This window comes from Coturnix japonica, chromosome 1 (assembly GCF_054131305.1).
Source record: "Coturnix japonica strain WE chromosome 1, WE-NBRP24, whole genome shotgun sequence".
Lineage (NCBI taxonomy): Eukaryota > Metazoa > Chordata > Aves > Galliformes > Phasianidae > Coturnix > Coturnix japonica.
This window is the reverse complement of record NC_140663.1, coordinates 95,756,242-95,773,895: the sequence shown is the minus strand read 5'-3', so window position 1 is coordinate 95,773,895 and position 17,654 is coordinate 95,756,242. Positions and strand designations below refer to the sequence as shown.

Below are 17,654 nucleotides of genomic sequence, written 5' to 3'. Positions count from 1 at the left end.
TTCTTCTTTTGTTCATAGGGCTGATTTTTCCCTGGCTCTGCATAAAGCTTCACAAACCACTTTGGAAACCCATACTCAAGCCAGCAGCTACTAAGTGACATGAGCCTGCTGCATCGAGCAAGCTACTTCAGACTCCTGCCACATAAAATCACACCTCAACTACCAACCCATAAGCTCACTTTGTTGCCCCATGAAAGAGCCTGAAAGGGTGCAGAGACTTGGGTTCATCATCATCTTATCAGGCACTTCAAAGACACTGCTTTGCTATCAAAGAGTTATTTCTTTCTTTTTGCTTCCATCAGTCACCAAGTCCCTGAGTTCAATGTGTCTGCATCTGTAAATGTGGATTTCAGTCCATTGTTTTTACTAACACAATGATTGGTTTGTTTACAGCAGAGCAATCCAAGAGAGAATGCCCAAAGGTAGTTTTGAAAAGTGACATAAAATAGAAAGACAAACCAGCTTTGCACTTCAAAAGGAGACTTTGTTCTGTAGTGCTGTCACAAATACTGCATCAGCAGGCAGACTACTGGCACTTAAAATTAATAGGAGGGAAGTTACCAAAGCCAGCATGTCAAAGCAGCGGGTACCAAGGCAGGACTCCCATAACACCATGAGCAACTGCATCATGACACCACCTTACTACTCTCCTGGGTGTGCCAGGGAAAGGATGGGAGATCGTGGAGTAATATAGAAACTCTGCTCAAAACCTCAGGTATATTCTTTTGTCTTTCAACTTCCTTCTCTGCTTTTAATTACAAAATGGCAGGTATGAATATACTGCCACAGAGACTGGAGAAGGGGGAATACAGAAAGCTACCTTCGCTACCAATACATTATTAAATTCTTTTCTTTGACATCCTGACAGTAATTGCACTGAATGGGATCGAATTTTGTTAAAATGACTTTAAAAGGGTTGTTGAGAATTTCCTGTGGGATGCAGTTGCAAGCACCAAGGCTTTCACTTCGTTTTCTCTGTTGCCCTTACTCTCCCAAGGGGCTTATTGTTCATCCTGCCTCTTGACAGCATGAAGGCCTGTGTAAACACCCTCTGAAAAGAGAAAGCTTCACCAGATACTGCCATTTGGGTTTGTTTTTCTCTGTCAGAGGGAAAGATAAATATTCCTACCTGATTCACAGCTAAGCTTGTTGCAAGTGTATTTTTAGCAACCAACCAACTCTGCTGATAAAAGGAATGAAACACGAACGATTATGTGGAATTATATTTAGAACAGCAGTATTTTCTTCTTCAGGAAAGCAGTCAAAGAGTTCTGAAAACTGGACTCAGCAAAGAGGCTGTTCCTGTACTTCTAATTTAAAATAGTCAAACTCATGTGTTGGCTTTTTGTCCTCTCTAAATAAAATGAGATTTCTTGATGGTGTTTTTTTTTTTTTTTAGACTGCTCGTGTGTCCTACAGCTTTTGAGTTCTGGGTCCCAACTCTCGTCCAAAGACCCATGTGCTTTTCTGTCATGCCAGGTCTTGTTTGAAAATCATGAAAGCTGGCTGAGTAATATTCATTAAATAACGTATTCCAATTTCAATACAACTTATTTTTGGCTCCTTTTTCACCCTGAATTATAGAAGGTGGCAAGCAATCTAGATTATTCCCTGTACAACGCAGACAAAATGCCAGTGACTTTTGTAATCAGTGGTTCAGTGAATACTTTTCAATGCTCTACCCAAGTCGGTGTGAATGATGCAAGTATTTTAAGACAGGCAAACAGCACACCGCTTCCCGGCCTACAGCGCCGTGTTTTGTTTCACACACAGTGACTGCAAACGCCCACAGATCACCACCACCACCTCAATGAAAGCGCTGTTATTTTTACCTGCTTTAAAAATAACAATAATAACAACAACAGAACACTGCCGTTTCATCCAGGGTGAGCATGAATCAGCCTTCTGCACTATTTTTTCCCCCCTCTTCAGCTGAGTAGTCTGTTTTTAGACCTGCCGCAGTCAATAGCCCAAGAAGCTGAAGGACAGCTCTAGTGGTGACTACCTGTCCTTCTTCCATCTCTCTGCATGCAAAAGAGGGAGAACTCTGGATTGGGCTGCCCTATGCCCCTTGTTAACAGCGTGACCGAAGATGCTGAACAATTAAACTAGAGAATATGTTTTAACAGTACAAACAGAACTGGGCCTGCTAGTTAGCTGGATGAATAACATGGGTCTGAATACTCTCTGATCAAGAAGGGGACCAGTCCTGCCAGCCCCCCCATAATTGCATCATGCCAGCAAGAAGGGGGCAGATTTTCCAATGAAAGGCTCTGCAGTCAGCAAACCCAGTGCTGCTGCTAAAAGCTCAACATCCTCATCTCTTCCTGACAGGTTTTTCTCTGCCCATCTCAGAAACGCTGACCTTTCTCCTTCTTCTTGACCCCCTTTCCATATATATAGGATACGAATTGATCCCCTAAAGCAGTAAGTAGATTTTCTCCTTTCCAATGCCCCAAACTATGGGGTTAATAATTTAAAAAGGTCAGCAGTTCAACTGCTGATAGAGAACCTGCAGACTAAACCTGGCTGCTGCTCAAATATTTGCATTACTGTGGTACCAGAAGTTTAGCTTGTGATAAGACCTCAGTGCACCCAAGGTTATCTGTGCTCATAGCACCAACCTGTAACACATCACAGGGAACAAGCAGAGAGACCTCAAGCCCAAAAAAGCAGCTTTTGGGACATCTGCCAGGCCAAATGCATCCAACAGCATAGCCCAGTGGCAGGGAGCACAGCACACAGCTGGGCACAACTGGGGGTCTACTGCCTGCGCATCAGCCCTGTGGACTGGTGCTTATGACAGCTGCCATCTTCTATGCTGTAAGCACAGTTTAGGAGACTAAGACCCAGATCTGCACAAGTATCCAGGTGCCTGGCTCCTGATACTGAGAGGATGGGACCTACGTGACTTGCTTGGTGTCACATGGCAAGTCTGTGGGAGTTCAGACTTAACTCCGGTTGGCCCAAATTTAGAAAGTGTGGTCTCTTTCTTAGACAGCACCCTATAAATACTCCTAAGAACAGAATAAGAGACATACTAGGTCAGACCAAAGGTACACTCAGCCCACCATCCTCCTGTCTCCATAGCAGCCAAGAGCACGGAACTGAAGAAGGGAACAGGGACAGGCAGCCATGTGTGATATCTCCACCTGTACTCTTCTAGCCTCTGCCAGGTGCTACTCATGGACTTCAGGCAGAGATATGGTATGGCTAAACCTTATTCTGTAATCATACAGAAGTGAGGGTTAACTTGTCCTATTCCTCCCTGAGCCCAGGTGAACTTTAAACTACAGCATCCTGCTGCAAGGACACCCACATCCTGTGGCTTTATTGTCTATAGTTTGAACGCCTGAACAGTATCATAAAGATTAGGCAGAAAGCTGGCTGGAATACATTATGAAAAGGAAGTCACCTTGCTACATAAATACATGCACAGATACCACACTGGGTTTAAGTTTGTTCTAGAGAGCGTTTTTAAGATTACCTGTGAACTACGCCTGCCCGATGAAGATGTTCTACTGCCAGAATGAGCTGCCTGATGTATTTGCGTGCTTCATGCTCTTCAAGTCTCTTTTTCTCATAGATCTTGTGCATCAGGTTGCCACCAGGGCACAGCTCCATGACAAGGTAGTAGCTGTTTTCAGTTTCCAGTATATCCAGCAGCTGGGCGATGTTTGGGTGGCGGATCATCTGTTGGATCTGCCCTTCCCGCCGTAGATTCTTGGTGACATAAGTGTCCTTTTTGGCTCTTTTCTTGTCAATTACTTTCACTGCCACCTAGTGAAAAGTGGAGGAGGGGGAAGGGTTGTTAGCAATCAATTGTGGTTGGTTGCTTTAACCTTGCACAAACAACCTCGAAAACAAAAATAAGTAAATAAAACTAGGTCACTCTCAACTGATACACCATTGTTTCAGTTACAGCTACCCAGCTCAGAAAACCAGCTGCTTTTGCAAGCCCAGCCTCCACTGACAATTTAGCTCTTTATCCCCTTGAGCGATGACAGATAAAAGTTATTGCGAGGAAATCGGTAACAAAGGGCAGGCAACAATGTCATTAACCATTCCCAAATACTCAGCACACGCAATGCTGGACATTTAATGTCATCTACTTTCTGAGAAAGTCTCCAAGCTGATATTTACAAGATGTGTCATTTTTGGCTTTTCCCACACGTAGGCCATACGACTTGAGATTCTATGTTTCCATGACGAGTTTCTTAAACTATAGCCAAGGGTTAGTTTTTACATGATTGAAAAAAGAAAAAATTACCATGAAAAACAAACTTAATTTGGTACCAGTCTCCTTGCACCTTTTTTTTTCCTTCCCCCTTCTTTTAAAGCAGACGCAGGAAACAATCTCCACGTTACCTCTATAACCGAGCAACTTTGCAAAACCCTTAAAGGCAAAACTTTGTTTTTAAACATAACACTATACAGAGCCGTCCAAGTCAACCGGAGCTCATCATGAAAGCACATAACAGAAGCGAGGATACTTCACATCACAGCATTTGCCATTCCCTGTCCAAGGGTTTTCATTCTTACTGCTGGTGCAGAACACCACATGAGAACAAAAGGATGAGGCCAGCTATCACACAGCATGATTAAAGAACCTGATTCCTTTTACTGTTTAGACAGAAGTACTGAATTATTTCACTGAAAGTATCTGCTTTGATCTACTTCAAATTTGTAGATACCTATTCATTGAGATTTCTTATTTAGAGTGGGTGCTGCAGACTTCCAGGTCATCTGTGCCAGATAACGATTGAACAGCATATGCCAGCTGAGCAACAAAGGCACTGCTGAATCCTCCTCCCTTGCTTATTTCCTCAGAGCTCTGCAACAAAGGAAGTCCTTCAACGCATGCACTGAGCCCCAACAGCTCAGTGATCATTACCAAAGTGACAGTTGTTCATTTGCCAGGATAAGGAGAGGGAAACGCTGTGCTTGGTATTCCCGGGTGACACTGAATTTTGCATGGAACTGACAGAAAAAGTTCTTGTTTGCACAGTATGAGTCCAACAAAAGGCACAAAAAATGCCACAACCCCTCTGCCCTCCATGAGTGGGAGGCACAAAGATGCTACACTTGCATCTTTGCTGCGTGCCTTGATTTGGCCTGCGAGTATTTCCTACATCATCTTACTCCTACAACAAGGAAGAACAAGAAGAAAGCCTTGGAGTTTTACTGACCTGACCGCTAACTCTCAGCACTCAGACAACAGCCCAAGTCAAACAGGCATCCCCCCTCGCAGCTGATGAGCTACCCATTCACAGTATGCTTCCAGCTGCAGCCAACTACATCATCACAGTTCATGGCACTGAGGGCTGCTGGTCTTCCACAGCAGGCAGACAAAGCTACTCACAACACAGCTGGCCACCCTCCTCACATGGTAAATGCCAAGCTCATGTCAAAGCATGTGGCAGCTCCCAGCTTGGCTGGCCTTACCTTGCTTTCTACAAGCAAATGAAATGTTAAAGTAGCAAATGATTTGGTTTTCCTTTAGAAAATAAAAGCAACCAAAAAAGTATGACAACAAAAATGGACCCGGATCATTTGACTGACTGTGTCAAAGACAAGTTTTTATTGGCAGAGGAAGTGAAGAATAAAACTACGAGAGTCTGGGCTTAATAGCTTAACAACCAGAAGTCATGGTATAGGTTATTATCTGGATCCATTTCTGCTGTTAGAAGATTATTCTAATGAAATACCTTTGATAAGAAGACAAGGCTAAACACCACATGCGTGACAGCTGCCTGGGTGAAATGTGGAGAAGCATCAGAGCCATAAATGCCTGGAAGCTACATTCCTGACTAGTCACATTAAAGAAAGATCATTTCATTGTGATATAAGACAACAGGCAAATCAGAGCTCTGCTTAACCATTTCTGAAAGCCTCAGGTGATTCACCAAGGAAACGGTCTTAAATTAGTAAGTTCTTCCATCTAGTAAGATAAAACCAAGAACAAAAAGGCTTACATGTATTATTTGGACAGCAAACCACAGAACTCATTCTGGTGAGGACAAACAAATTAATGGGTAACAGAAACACGATATACCAGTTTGTTTGCTGGCAGCACATCACAACCTCTGCAAAAGTTGGAAAAAAAAAACCACACACACCAAAATGTTGATGTTTTCCACAGCTGCGGGATACGCAATACGGATTATGAACAAAATGGAGCGGCAACCTGTTATACGTATCAGGAAGTCATCCTGAACTCACTGACTAAAAAAAGCACATTACTAAATGCAGGCGCATCTCCTACACGGGCTGAGCAGAGCTGTGGGCAACACAGGGGCAAACACCAGAACCTGAGAGATGGAGCCAACCACATGTACATGGTTACTTACCAGCTTCTTAACTATCACAAAGAAATTGCCCTCTGTGCCTTAAGGACAAATTCTCATTGATTTTGACAGGTGCTTGAATAGGCACCTTACCTATCTCAGCAGAGCTGCCTTCTTACCCGCCCTTTACTCTGGGCTACATTTCTAATACCTTCCACGTTCCATGCACTGGGCCCAATAGGTGATCAGGACAGCTAACAAACGAGGTGATAACAGTTTTATTTCAACAATGGAGATTTGCATTTCCCATACCAGACTGGACACTGGTTTCTGTGCCATCTTGCTTTGCTCCTGGAGGAGGAACAGCACCTTTCTTCCTTTCCTAACTCCATGCTGCAGTACAGGAATATCTCTGATGGATGCCATTTTCCCCAAGTGTTGATTCAAAAACCCAGACCTTTAAAGAAAACTTGATATATCTAAAGGAAAAATATGCAGTTGACCTCCAACACAAGCAGCCTATTGACTTCCATAGCAATACTATCCATAACTGCTTCTAGCTTTCTCAGTAACTCCAGGGTCAACTTAGCTCAATATCCCCGATTCTGAGTTCGCCCAGAGTTACACCAGGGCAAGAGGAGACGGAATGTGCCCCAATGCGTTTAATATGCGCAGCCTCGTGTATTTGTGTACACATCTGAAAATTTCATCAATACAGAAGGAAAATAATGTAGATATTAGCTAACCATAAAACAAATGCGTTCAAGCTTTCATAACCTACTCCAGATAGCACAATTATCCTGTTTTGCTCTCCCAGGTTTCAAGCAGTGGCTCTGCATCATGTCTATCACCTGACCTGAACTGTTGGCCAACACTGGCATAGAACTAAAAAACAAATGATAACGCAAGTAATTACTCTCAATATGTAGCAACAATGGCTCTTGACATTCAACACTTTGCTTTTGGGTAAATCTTTGCTGTGTAAATAAATAAATGGTTTAGGTTATGCTGTGAGATACAGAGATGAAAAACAGGCCATATTTTTGGTTCCAGAATCCTGGAATTACTGCTGGAATGAATTACCTTCCAGAGTTTATGGTGTGACACATCATATGAGCAATTGCCGCTTCTCTCAATCGTTGCACTAAAATAGTTCAGGCTGGGCTAAAGCGTACTGGAAGGGAGCTGAGGGGGAAGTGTAAACACCACTATTCTGCAAAGACAGTTGGAGGAGACAGTCACGATGTTCGAAGAGCCCAGTAACTAGAGCAACATCAGCAAATACAGGCACGTGCCATCACCCAAACAAAAGCACACGTTTGACACACGTGGGTGGAGGATTTTTGCCAGTCAGTGTTTTAGGAGGGTTTCTGGAGCTGCAGAGAGAGGCAGGGGGTGGAGTTGGCTGGCACCAGACAGCACAAAAACAGTCACAGCAATGCCCTGAGAAAAAGCAGAAAAGAGACAGCTTAAAGGACCAGATGTTGCCTGGAGAAATCTGGGAGCACAGGCTTCAGGTGCCGGATGACTGTGACATCCAGAGAAAGCACATTCTGCATCTTCTTTGTAAACAGCCTTGCCTCAGCATAAGGCATTGCAACAAAGCACAGAGGGAAAGTAGCTGGGTTTCCCCACAGTCCTACACAAGGACAAACAATGCTTTGGTTACTCCTTGTCTGTTCCCCAGTTACAAGGTGGACAAAAACCTACCAATGGAGGAGTAACTTACCCAAACAGCAGACCCTGCCCTCAGATCTGCAAATACACCTCACCAGATCCCCCACAAAAGGCCAAGCGTACCAGCATCCTGCTGCCAAGCCTAAGTCTGCCTTTTCTCCAGCACACATTATTTCAGGCTCAGCTGGCCTGCAGCACGCAGTGGCTTTCTGCTGAGCTCCCCAGGGAAGCCCCAGAGCCAATACATAGGGCTAATATTCAACCATATGCAAAACTGATGGAGAGCAGTATATTTTTCAGTGGTTTTACAATAAAAATCTCTCTCTCTACCCAGCTTTTCCCTGGTGAATCTCAGGATTCATCTAGTTAAAGACCTACCATAAGTCCACCTGAATAAATTCTAACTTAACCATCATATGGCTGCAGTCGCATGGTGCTCAGAAGACCTGGATCCAAAAGCAGCCTTGGATTCCTTGCCTACCAGACTGAGTGTCTTTGTGCAGGCTGTCACTTGGCACAAGGAAGGATCTCAAAAGAAGCAAGCCTTCCTGCTTGCCAGTAAATAGGCATTCTCAATGATCTGTTTGCTGAGTCGAAGTCGAGAGGTCTTAAACAATACTCATGTCAGACACTTGCAGTACCGACTAGAAGAACAGCTTCATGGCAATGGCACCAAGTTGATAAAAAAAATTGTTACAACATGTTTAACTTTAGTGAGAACAGAAGACTGCATGTGACCTCACAAAATAAAGGTATGACTTTTCAAGGACTCTTAAGGAATTTTTCCACTCGTCCAACCACTTGAATGCTTTCCCTCTGCAAATTCCCTCCCAACTTTAAACAAGAGGAAGCCAGTTCCTGCAGAGCTCTGCCAAAAGGAACTTCAGCTGAACAGAGAGGAAGCCGGTTTGAATGAGAATCCAGCAGGCACCGTGGGATTTGGCCAGGAGACCAAAACAACACAAGAGAAGAAACTCCAGCTATGGACTATTGGAGGGACACCCCACTTCCCAGCTCCCCCCACTCCTTAAATTTTTCCTTTATTTCTTCTTTCTTTCTCAATTTCTGGCAATGCTGCTGGAGGTGATGCCAAGCCAGGCAGCAGAGCCAGTTCGCAGCACTGTCCCAGTTCACCCTGACCATTCATTTGCAGGTTACAGGGTGCAGCCAGGAGGACAGTCAATAGAAAGGCCTGGACCTCCATCCTGAGCCAAACTTTTAAGCAGGAGAATGAGACAAATAGGAATACCATGCAGATATTCTCTAGAGCCATTGTTAGTGCAAGCTGATTTCCAGCCCTTTTTTCAAGTGCCCAAGACAACTTTTGCAGTGAATCAATTTTCCTCCCTCCTTTTGGTGATAGCTGTCTGGCATCATTCGTAGCTTGCTTTGTATTTACCACTGTTCTCACTACAAAAATCTGAGCTTATTTTTCAAAGCTGTTTGGTGATTTTGGGTGGCCAATTCAAATCATATTTAACAGACCTAACTTTGAAGCCTGCCCAAGTCTCAGCACATTCTTGAAAGCAATCCCTTTAAGAGTATCTTGGTTTGGGCATCCAACCAACCAGACATATAAGAAGTTGCTTTTCATAACTCAATCCAAGAATTAGAAAATGTCAACTTTTTCACTGGGCAGTGAAAAACGTACTCTGCTGTACTATAAAATTCACTGAGATTTAACAACTAATGCAAAGACTATTCTCCTGTATCATAAGTTCTGGTATCTTAATAAACAGCATTATAGAAAAGGGTTGCCCAAGTAAATGCATACCAGCAATCAGTCATTAAGTTGTACTCTTTCAGAAAGGGCCACACATACTCTGCTTGGGACAGAGAGAAATCAGAGGTTTTCTGTCATGACTGTCAGTCAAGGCACCATTATAAAACACAAACTTAACTTCCTATGGAGGAGTAAACACCACTAAAATGTAAGGAAGACAACATGTCTGCTGCTGGGCATTGGCCAAATTGCAGCCTATACCAGCCATGTCAGAGAATCTGCTTAATGCTGCTCAGGGGACATCGCTGGCGGAACTCTCCTAGCTGACCTGTGTGGCTCCCAGCTCCTTAATAAATGATAGTATCCTATTCACCCTTCAAGACCTGCTGTCAAAACAAGACCACAGAGCAATTCTAAAAGTATCACAAAAAGATAAGCAATTGTTACCCCCTCTCTTTACAGCCTTGTCACTCATCTCATCGAACTCAACAATCAACCAAACCTATAGCAATGCGTAGGATTTGCCACAAGAATAACATCTGTTCTATTTATCGAGGATACAGAAGAGCAGCCATGCAACCACGGCCATCTGATACCTTTTATCCTTGCCTGGTGTGCTCGCTACGAATGGCATAGGAGGAACTGAGCGTGAGTTAAACATACATGCATATGCATGCATACACACTGAAAAGGCTTCCCAGTAGCTGTACAGTGAGTGATGCATAGAGATTTTACATTAAACAAGCAGCATCATCTCTGCACTTTACATTTGAGTGGTGCTGTTCAGCCTTTGATAACTTCCGTATTTGCTCTTTGTAGGACAGCTGAATTATATACATATATATATATATATATATATATATATAATATGTATATATATATAACTTTTCTAAATAGAAAAGTAGCTCAGAGCATGCTCATTTATATGCTTCAGATTTACGGCAACCTGAATGAAAAGAATCAAACCAGCGGAAGATAAGATCTTACCATTACCTACAATGCAATGAAGATAGTGCCCAGCAACGTGCAAAAGGATTGTGGATTATTTTAAATAAGCAAATGAACCGTCTTGCTGTCACAGCTAACCTGAATGTAATCCTTAAAAAGCATAAGCAGGATGTATTTGTTAAAGGAAGAAAAGGTATTAATTACACCTGTACTTGGCACTAAGGACTATTATTAGATTACTGCAACAAATTGTGGTGCAAGCACTTCAGGAATGACGTTAAAGTTCGCAAAGAGTTCCTTCTGAAGAGAGTTTCAGGAACAGTCTGAGGTCTGTGAAGTACTTGAGAGAGTAATAGACTGAAGCTCCAAGTTTTTAATTAAAATAACGATAAACAGTGAATTCTGCAAGTACCTCCATAAGAAAAAGACTGCTGATAACAGACAGCTCTTTAATAAAATAGAATTCACTTCCCAAAAGGTGAGTTGGGCAAACTGAGGCTGCAAACACAATCCATGTTTTTCAGGTGCAGTGAAGCAGTGAAAGGAACATCTTGTCTTACTGAGATGAAAGTAGACTCTGAATTCCCACCCTCCCCGCTCCTAGGAGTATGCAATAGCTCAACAAAACACTGATACAGATACTCCCGAAGAGAACATCAGCTTACATAGGAAGACAGGTAGGATGATGACCACGATGCCTTTAGGCACTGATGCCTGTACAGGTGAGCAGAATAGCTCCGTCCTAGCAGAGCTAAGCAAAATACTCTGGGAGCCATTAGCAGCAACATCAAAGGGATGCAAATTCTGAAAACTCCAAGATCTTTGCTTGAGCTATGCAGCACTGAAGACACGAAGTGTCACGAAGAGTCATGCAAATATTGATGCTGCTACAGACAGCCCAACTCACCCACGCATCTGGCTGCCTACAGCATTAGCACAGCAAAATTAGAGTTTCCATGAGGATCTGGAATTCTGATGTGTCAAGGCACTGGTCTTTGTGAGGACACACTATAGGGTAGCTCCCACCACGCCATGTGAAAGGGCAGACTTGTCCTGAGTGGGTCATGGCTGGGGCCTATCTAGCCTTTGGCAGAAAGAAACCAAGTGACCTTTCATTGCTCTCTCGGTCAGCTAATTAATGGGGTAGCAGTAATGGTGTCCCCCAAGGGACAAGAGCACATTTTTTACCTCCCTGGCCTCTAGCGATATCTACACAAGTCAAGAGAGATTATGCAGAGAATGATGGACGCGGTGGTGGCAGAAAGCCGGAGGCAAAGATAAATGAGGATGCAATACTGAAGTTCCTCAAGAAATCCTTAGAAACTTGTCAAAACCAGCCTTCAGGCCTGGGCCATGCACTGTCAAAAGAAAGCGTGTATCTGAATGCCTGGAACAGCTGGATTTGCCTAGCCACTGAAATGGAAAAATATTTGCTGAGTATCACTTTCCAAATATTAGCTATTTTGCAAGAAGGGGCTCTCTGACATGCTCAAACGCCGTCCATCACTCAATACAAAATCTCTTTTGAGCTTGAGGCATTATCAGCTAACAGGAAAGATGTTTTTTCAGGTCTTGTCACACAAGTGCACGGGAATCTGATGTGCAGACGCTGCAGCAGAGAGAAAACTGGTTGAGATGCACAAAGTCCTTACACTGCCCAAAGCTGCTGGCTACTCACAGCCATCATGGAGAAAATCAGTCTGACAACTGCTAGGAAACAGAGGCCTCCTCCACCCAGACACGGCCCCAGTATGCTGCCAGAACACTGGGAAGCAGCTAGAGCTGAGGCACAGCAAGGCATGCATTATGCTGTGGTTACAAATGAACCATATCCTATCCAGCTGCTTTTGATAAACTGCAACTTGCCCTTTCAATGCTGAAAATTTCTGTCACAGCGAGATGGATGAGGATCTCAAATTGCTTGGGGGAAAACAAAAGCAGAGATTCTATACCAAATAACATTCCTCCAACACCGATCCTTGTGTGTGAAACCTTGTGGTTAGTGTTGCTTCCCACTTGCGTGATCATGGACTTGAAGAGTAGAGTAATCATGGAGTACCATACTCCATGTTAAACAATCACCGTTTCACATTTCAGTGATCAAATCCAAAACTTGACTAAGAGGAGACTACAAGAAAGAAAGAAAGAAAGAAAGAAAGAAAGACGTCTGTTACATCAAGTGGACACACTGCTTTTTTGAAGACCAGGTATCACCCTCCTTTGTAGCTATACAAATATAGGAGATAAAACATTTACAACTGCTAGGCATCCCTAATGAAGCTTTGTACATATACGTTCTCTTTCTTAGCTCTGTGGGCATTATTTGCAGAAAATAAATTTATTCCCTGAAAAAAAAAAAGGAAAAAAAAATGTTTCCATGACAATCTTCCACAACAGGCAGAGAGCAAAAGAACTTCCATATATATATAACTTATCTTTTTTTAGTTCCTTTTGTTGCAGTGATTTTCCTCTGAGCACTGATGGCACACCATGAACAAGAAGAGCTCTGCTGGGGCAAGTGTTGGAAGTGCCAGGCCTGCAGCCCAGCAGCACACTATTGCAGCAAAGCATTCACAGGAAGGGAAGCTTGGACAGGGTGGCACCAGCTTTCTGTGCAGTTTTTGTGGATGATCTCCCCTCCTCAGACCACATTATCTGCTCACTCTCTTTCCTGAAGTGGTCCTTCCCTTCACGAGGAGGAGGTTTGACTCTCCTCTGATATCAAACAGGTTTGGCAGTGCTTTACCTTATCAGCTTAGGAATGAATGCACTCTGGCCTACTGGAGGCCCCAGGATCACACTTCTGGTTGCAGCTCCTCCAGTAAAATCTACCACGAAAAGCCTTCCTGGTCCTCCTCATTAGCACCAGCTCAATCAGCCCACCAAAAGCACTGGCAACCCTACATTCATGCCCTCGAGGAGATAGGCCAACAACCCACATATTCTTCTGGCCAGTATTTACACAACCACTGGTTATCACAGAATTGTAGGTGTTGGAAGGGACCTCTGGAGATCATTAAGACCAACCCCCTGCCAAAGCAGGTCCCTGTAGCACACTGGAATCCCTACAGCAGGCTGTTATGGATGGGTTAAGATCCTTCTCCAAGACCTTGAAGAGTAGCGAAATCAGCACGCAGACTTCCAGCTCATTTTTACATGGTTGTTAATAGAACACAACAGCTTGGTTTCTAGACTATTATTTCAATTCAGTCACCAGAAGGGTCACTGTGTCATCTTATGACTGCTTTACTCATGGAGTTATATCCTTGTGAAGGGTAAGTGCTGATCCTTAATAACTTCCATTTTCCTGAGTGCAGGCTAACAAACAACTCACAAGGGCAAAGGGGCAGAGATGCCTAATGTGTTATATCAACTTAAAGGCAAGGAGCTATGGTAGCACTCTCCAGGTCCTACTGTAAAAAGAGATGTGGCAAACTTCAAGACACAGAAAGAAAGAAGTGTTTTAATTGCCAAGACACTTATAGGTAACACATGCCTGCAAAAACAGGCTCGCAGCTCTACACACCATTAAATATGTTAAAAATACAAAACTTGCAAGAACAAACACACAGATCCAGATGTGAGCGCCACATAAGAGCAGCACCTGGTGTCAATTCAGCCTAAACACTCAGCTTCCCTCAATCCTGCCTATGTCACTAAAATTGTGACGGTCTGTATGAAAAGCAGCACATTGCTGACATGCAACTGTTAGTGACATCCTTAAAACCGCTGAATGTAAACTTGAAAGCAGATTATCTCAAGAGGATAAACGACTGCCACATGTGCATCAATTGGGCTCAGTGCAGAATAAGTTGCAAGCTACAGCTGAAAAGTATTAAAACAATCTTCCCGGAAGACAGACTGCAGTAATTAACAGACTCTCTTGCCTATTCAAGCCTGTACCTGCTTACTCTGAGGGGGCAATATAGAAAAGGGTTAGAGGCAAAAGTGTAGCTGTTTAACAAGTGCCTGTTGCGACTGGTTATTCTCCAGGTGAATAGTTAGCAGGTGCTCCTACACCAGACCAAGCAGGTGACTGCACATCAGCAGCATGTGTTCCTTAACATGCACTGGGGAACTTTGTGCTGACAAAGCAACCAGCTCTCCAGTCCTGCTTCCAGCCAAGTGCTCACTCATGTCATTGCAACTGTGGCAAATCATTCTGTGAAGTATGGTATGTTAACAAAGCACACATTTAGTGGCTTCAGTACAAATTATGCATCTACATGCACAAGCCTCTGTGAAACGAACAGTGTCAAGGCTGTGAAAGCAAACGCTCAAAACCACAGAAACGTCAAAATTAAGGCTGCAGGAACACCCTCATTTCATTTCCTTGGTGCTTATAATCACAAGTGGCGTCATAACGCATCATCCAGGTGTAACAGTTGGCAGCCGTTAATAAAATTGAAGAGCACCCTTGAAGAAAGCCACCATGCAAATTCATGGGAAGTACTTTTTCTAAACAAGCTTTTTGGGGGAGATAGATTAAAAAATAGGTAGAAAAGTGGCTAAGAAGAGAGTTACTCATTTAATACTTACAGTGAGAGCACAAACACCTCAAAGACACCGATATACAAGTATCACTGGAAGAAAAGCAACCTGCAGCCTTACAGTTGTCCGAGGAGAAAAAAGGAAACTGTGCAACTGGAAGACCAGTGACCACACCAGAAACTTGGCTTGTGTTTACTAAGAAGTAACTTCCTGGCCCATCTGCATGATAAGATGGTTCAAAAGCAACCCCCGCATGCACACAAAGACCTGAAAACTCAAATCAAAGGTTAAGATCCTAGGACTAGGTGTGTATAAACCACAATTTTCTGTTCCCAGTCCAGCAATACTATTGACCAGCCCCAAGTCTTGGGACACAGACAAGTCTGACAATGGTGAATCCTGATGTAGAAACCCTCAGTGGGAATCCCCTATCACATTTTTGTTTCCCAATCAAAGAGGAACGTTACAGGGGTAGCACAGTTATTGAGGGCAGAAAGGAGGCAAGATCTCATCTGTCAACCTTCCCAAAGGCTTCTGATCACCAAGTCAAGCCTCCATTCTCCCAAGTCCATGGTGGAACACAAGAAGAAAATGACAATTTTACTCAAGGCAAAGTTGACAAAACAGCATGGGAAAATACACATGGCACTGTAACATCTGTTGTTACCCACCAGCACTACTTTGTCCATGCTTCTCTATGTCCACCTGCCTATATTCTCCTGAACGGTTGGTGACATTCCAAGGGAAAGCTGCTGGCAGATGGAAACTGTGCAAACCACATCACTCCAGCCTTTGCTTCTGATGGTATGTCCAGAAGCAACTCAACAACCACCCTTTGACATGAGCAGGAGATTAGAAATGGGAAGTTGAGACCAGGGTAAAAGCTATTTAACAGTTTTCACAGCCACAGGTAGGATTTCAGGAGACAACCACACTGGCTGATGCAGGGCAGCCAGACAACCTGCCCAACCACCAGTGCACCCCACTTTGCCTCCCTGGAGGCACATTGAGCTCCCACCACAAAGGTACAGCTCCTCCAAGCCTTGCACCCACTGATGGACACATGATGTTCAAACAGAAATGTGCTAGCAATGCTCTGAATGCATTTCACAAAATTACATGCCACCAACGTGCCACCAGCAGGGGACAAGGCCTGTGAGACCACTACCCAGGTGTGCTTTGAGAACACTTCCCCTGTTCCTTCCCTGGGGTGTGCAATAGGGGTTGCTTGCTTTCTGAAGGGCGCTTGCGCTGCCCACGTAGCACTTCCAAGAGTCTCTAATAAAGCTTTTTAATTCCTTTTTTCTCTTTTTATTTAAGCATTTTTTAATACAGAAATACATTTGGAAAGCAAACCCTTTTGTGAAAAGGCCACTTTCAGTATTAATTGCTTTACCTTCATAAAAGCTGGTAAACTGTATTTTTAGCAGCTGCTTCCCACTGACATTGTTACAGAAAACCACTCAACTAACTGTAACTAAAAATGGCCCTTTCTGGAGTTTAACAATAGCACCAGAGAAACCGATAAACACATTTTTCAGCGGATGAGAAATCAAATGACTCAATTTGCCTCAATCTCTCTCTTTGTAGAGACAAAGATTATGCTTAAAAGTAAGGTAAAAGCAATCTCAGGTCAAGTTTGCTTACGAAGACTTCAGTTCACGCCATTCTCTCCCCCCAATATAGGGCCATCCCGCAATGCCACATGGAGTCATTGAGGGTTACGGAGTCATTTCATCAGGGTCCACAGCAGATGGCATGATCTGGTCAGTCTATCAACAGAGCATGATACTACCCCCGCTGCACCGGTAGGAATGTCATACAACTACAGAAAACATCATCTTGCAATGCCTGCTTTCTGCTGCCCAGTGACAGACCACGCTGAGCCTCAAGCTCAAGGCTTGGAACAAACCAGGAGTATCCTGGGCAGCGCTCCGCGAGTTAGCTGGATAACAATGCAGCTATCCCAGCGGGGTTTCATAGCCGCAATTTAAATCTAAATTGGCTCGCTCTTCAGAGAGAAACTGTTTCGTTAGGACTGGCAATAAAGACTGCCTGAGCTGATCTAACAAATCAGCCTTCTACCCAAAAACGTTAGATTATAGGCTGTGATATTTTTATTCAAAAGCAACGGAAAGAATAATCTGTTCAACATTCTCCTATGCTCAGCTAAAATACACTTAATTGCATCAGGCATTTCCAAACATTTCTCCAGCCCAGAAAATAATAACATGCCTGACACGATGGTAATACGAACCCCGAGAAGCACTGCAGATTTGATTTCAAATCCAGTGGTACAGAGATTCATAGTGAAGGTTTAAAGCCTCACCTCAGCTCACCTTCTTGCGCTCAGGAGCTGTTGGTTCCAGTCCCACGCACTGCACTCAACAGGCACAGCCCATCCAGCTGCCCTTGGAGCAGCTGGTAAAGCAACTAGCGCCTGGCCCACAGCACACAGCATCTTGCGCTCTCTCGAAGACCTCTTCAGCTCCTAGCCATTTCAGGGTGAGGTAATGGCAGATTTTTGG

The 17,654-nt window shown here is 43.7% G+C and overlaps 1 protein-coding gene across 2 annotated transcripts in view; it reads right to left on the bottom strand.

Annotated features, from left to right (window-relative positions):
* HUNK (hormonally up-regulated Neu-associated kinase) overlaps nucleotides 1-17,654 on the bottom strand; it is a 54,085-nt gene that overhangs the window by 32,668 nt on the left and 3,763 nt on the right. For both annotated transcript variants that reach the window (XM_015881260.3, XM_015881271.3), the window contains exon 2: nucleotides 3,488-3,780. In XM_015881260.3, coding sequence (XP_015736746.2) covers nucleotides 3,488-3,780 — 293 coding nt within the window. The remainder of the gene's footprint in view (nucleotides 1-3,487; nucleotides 3,781-17,654) is intronic.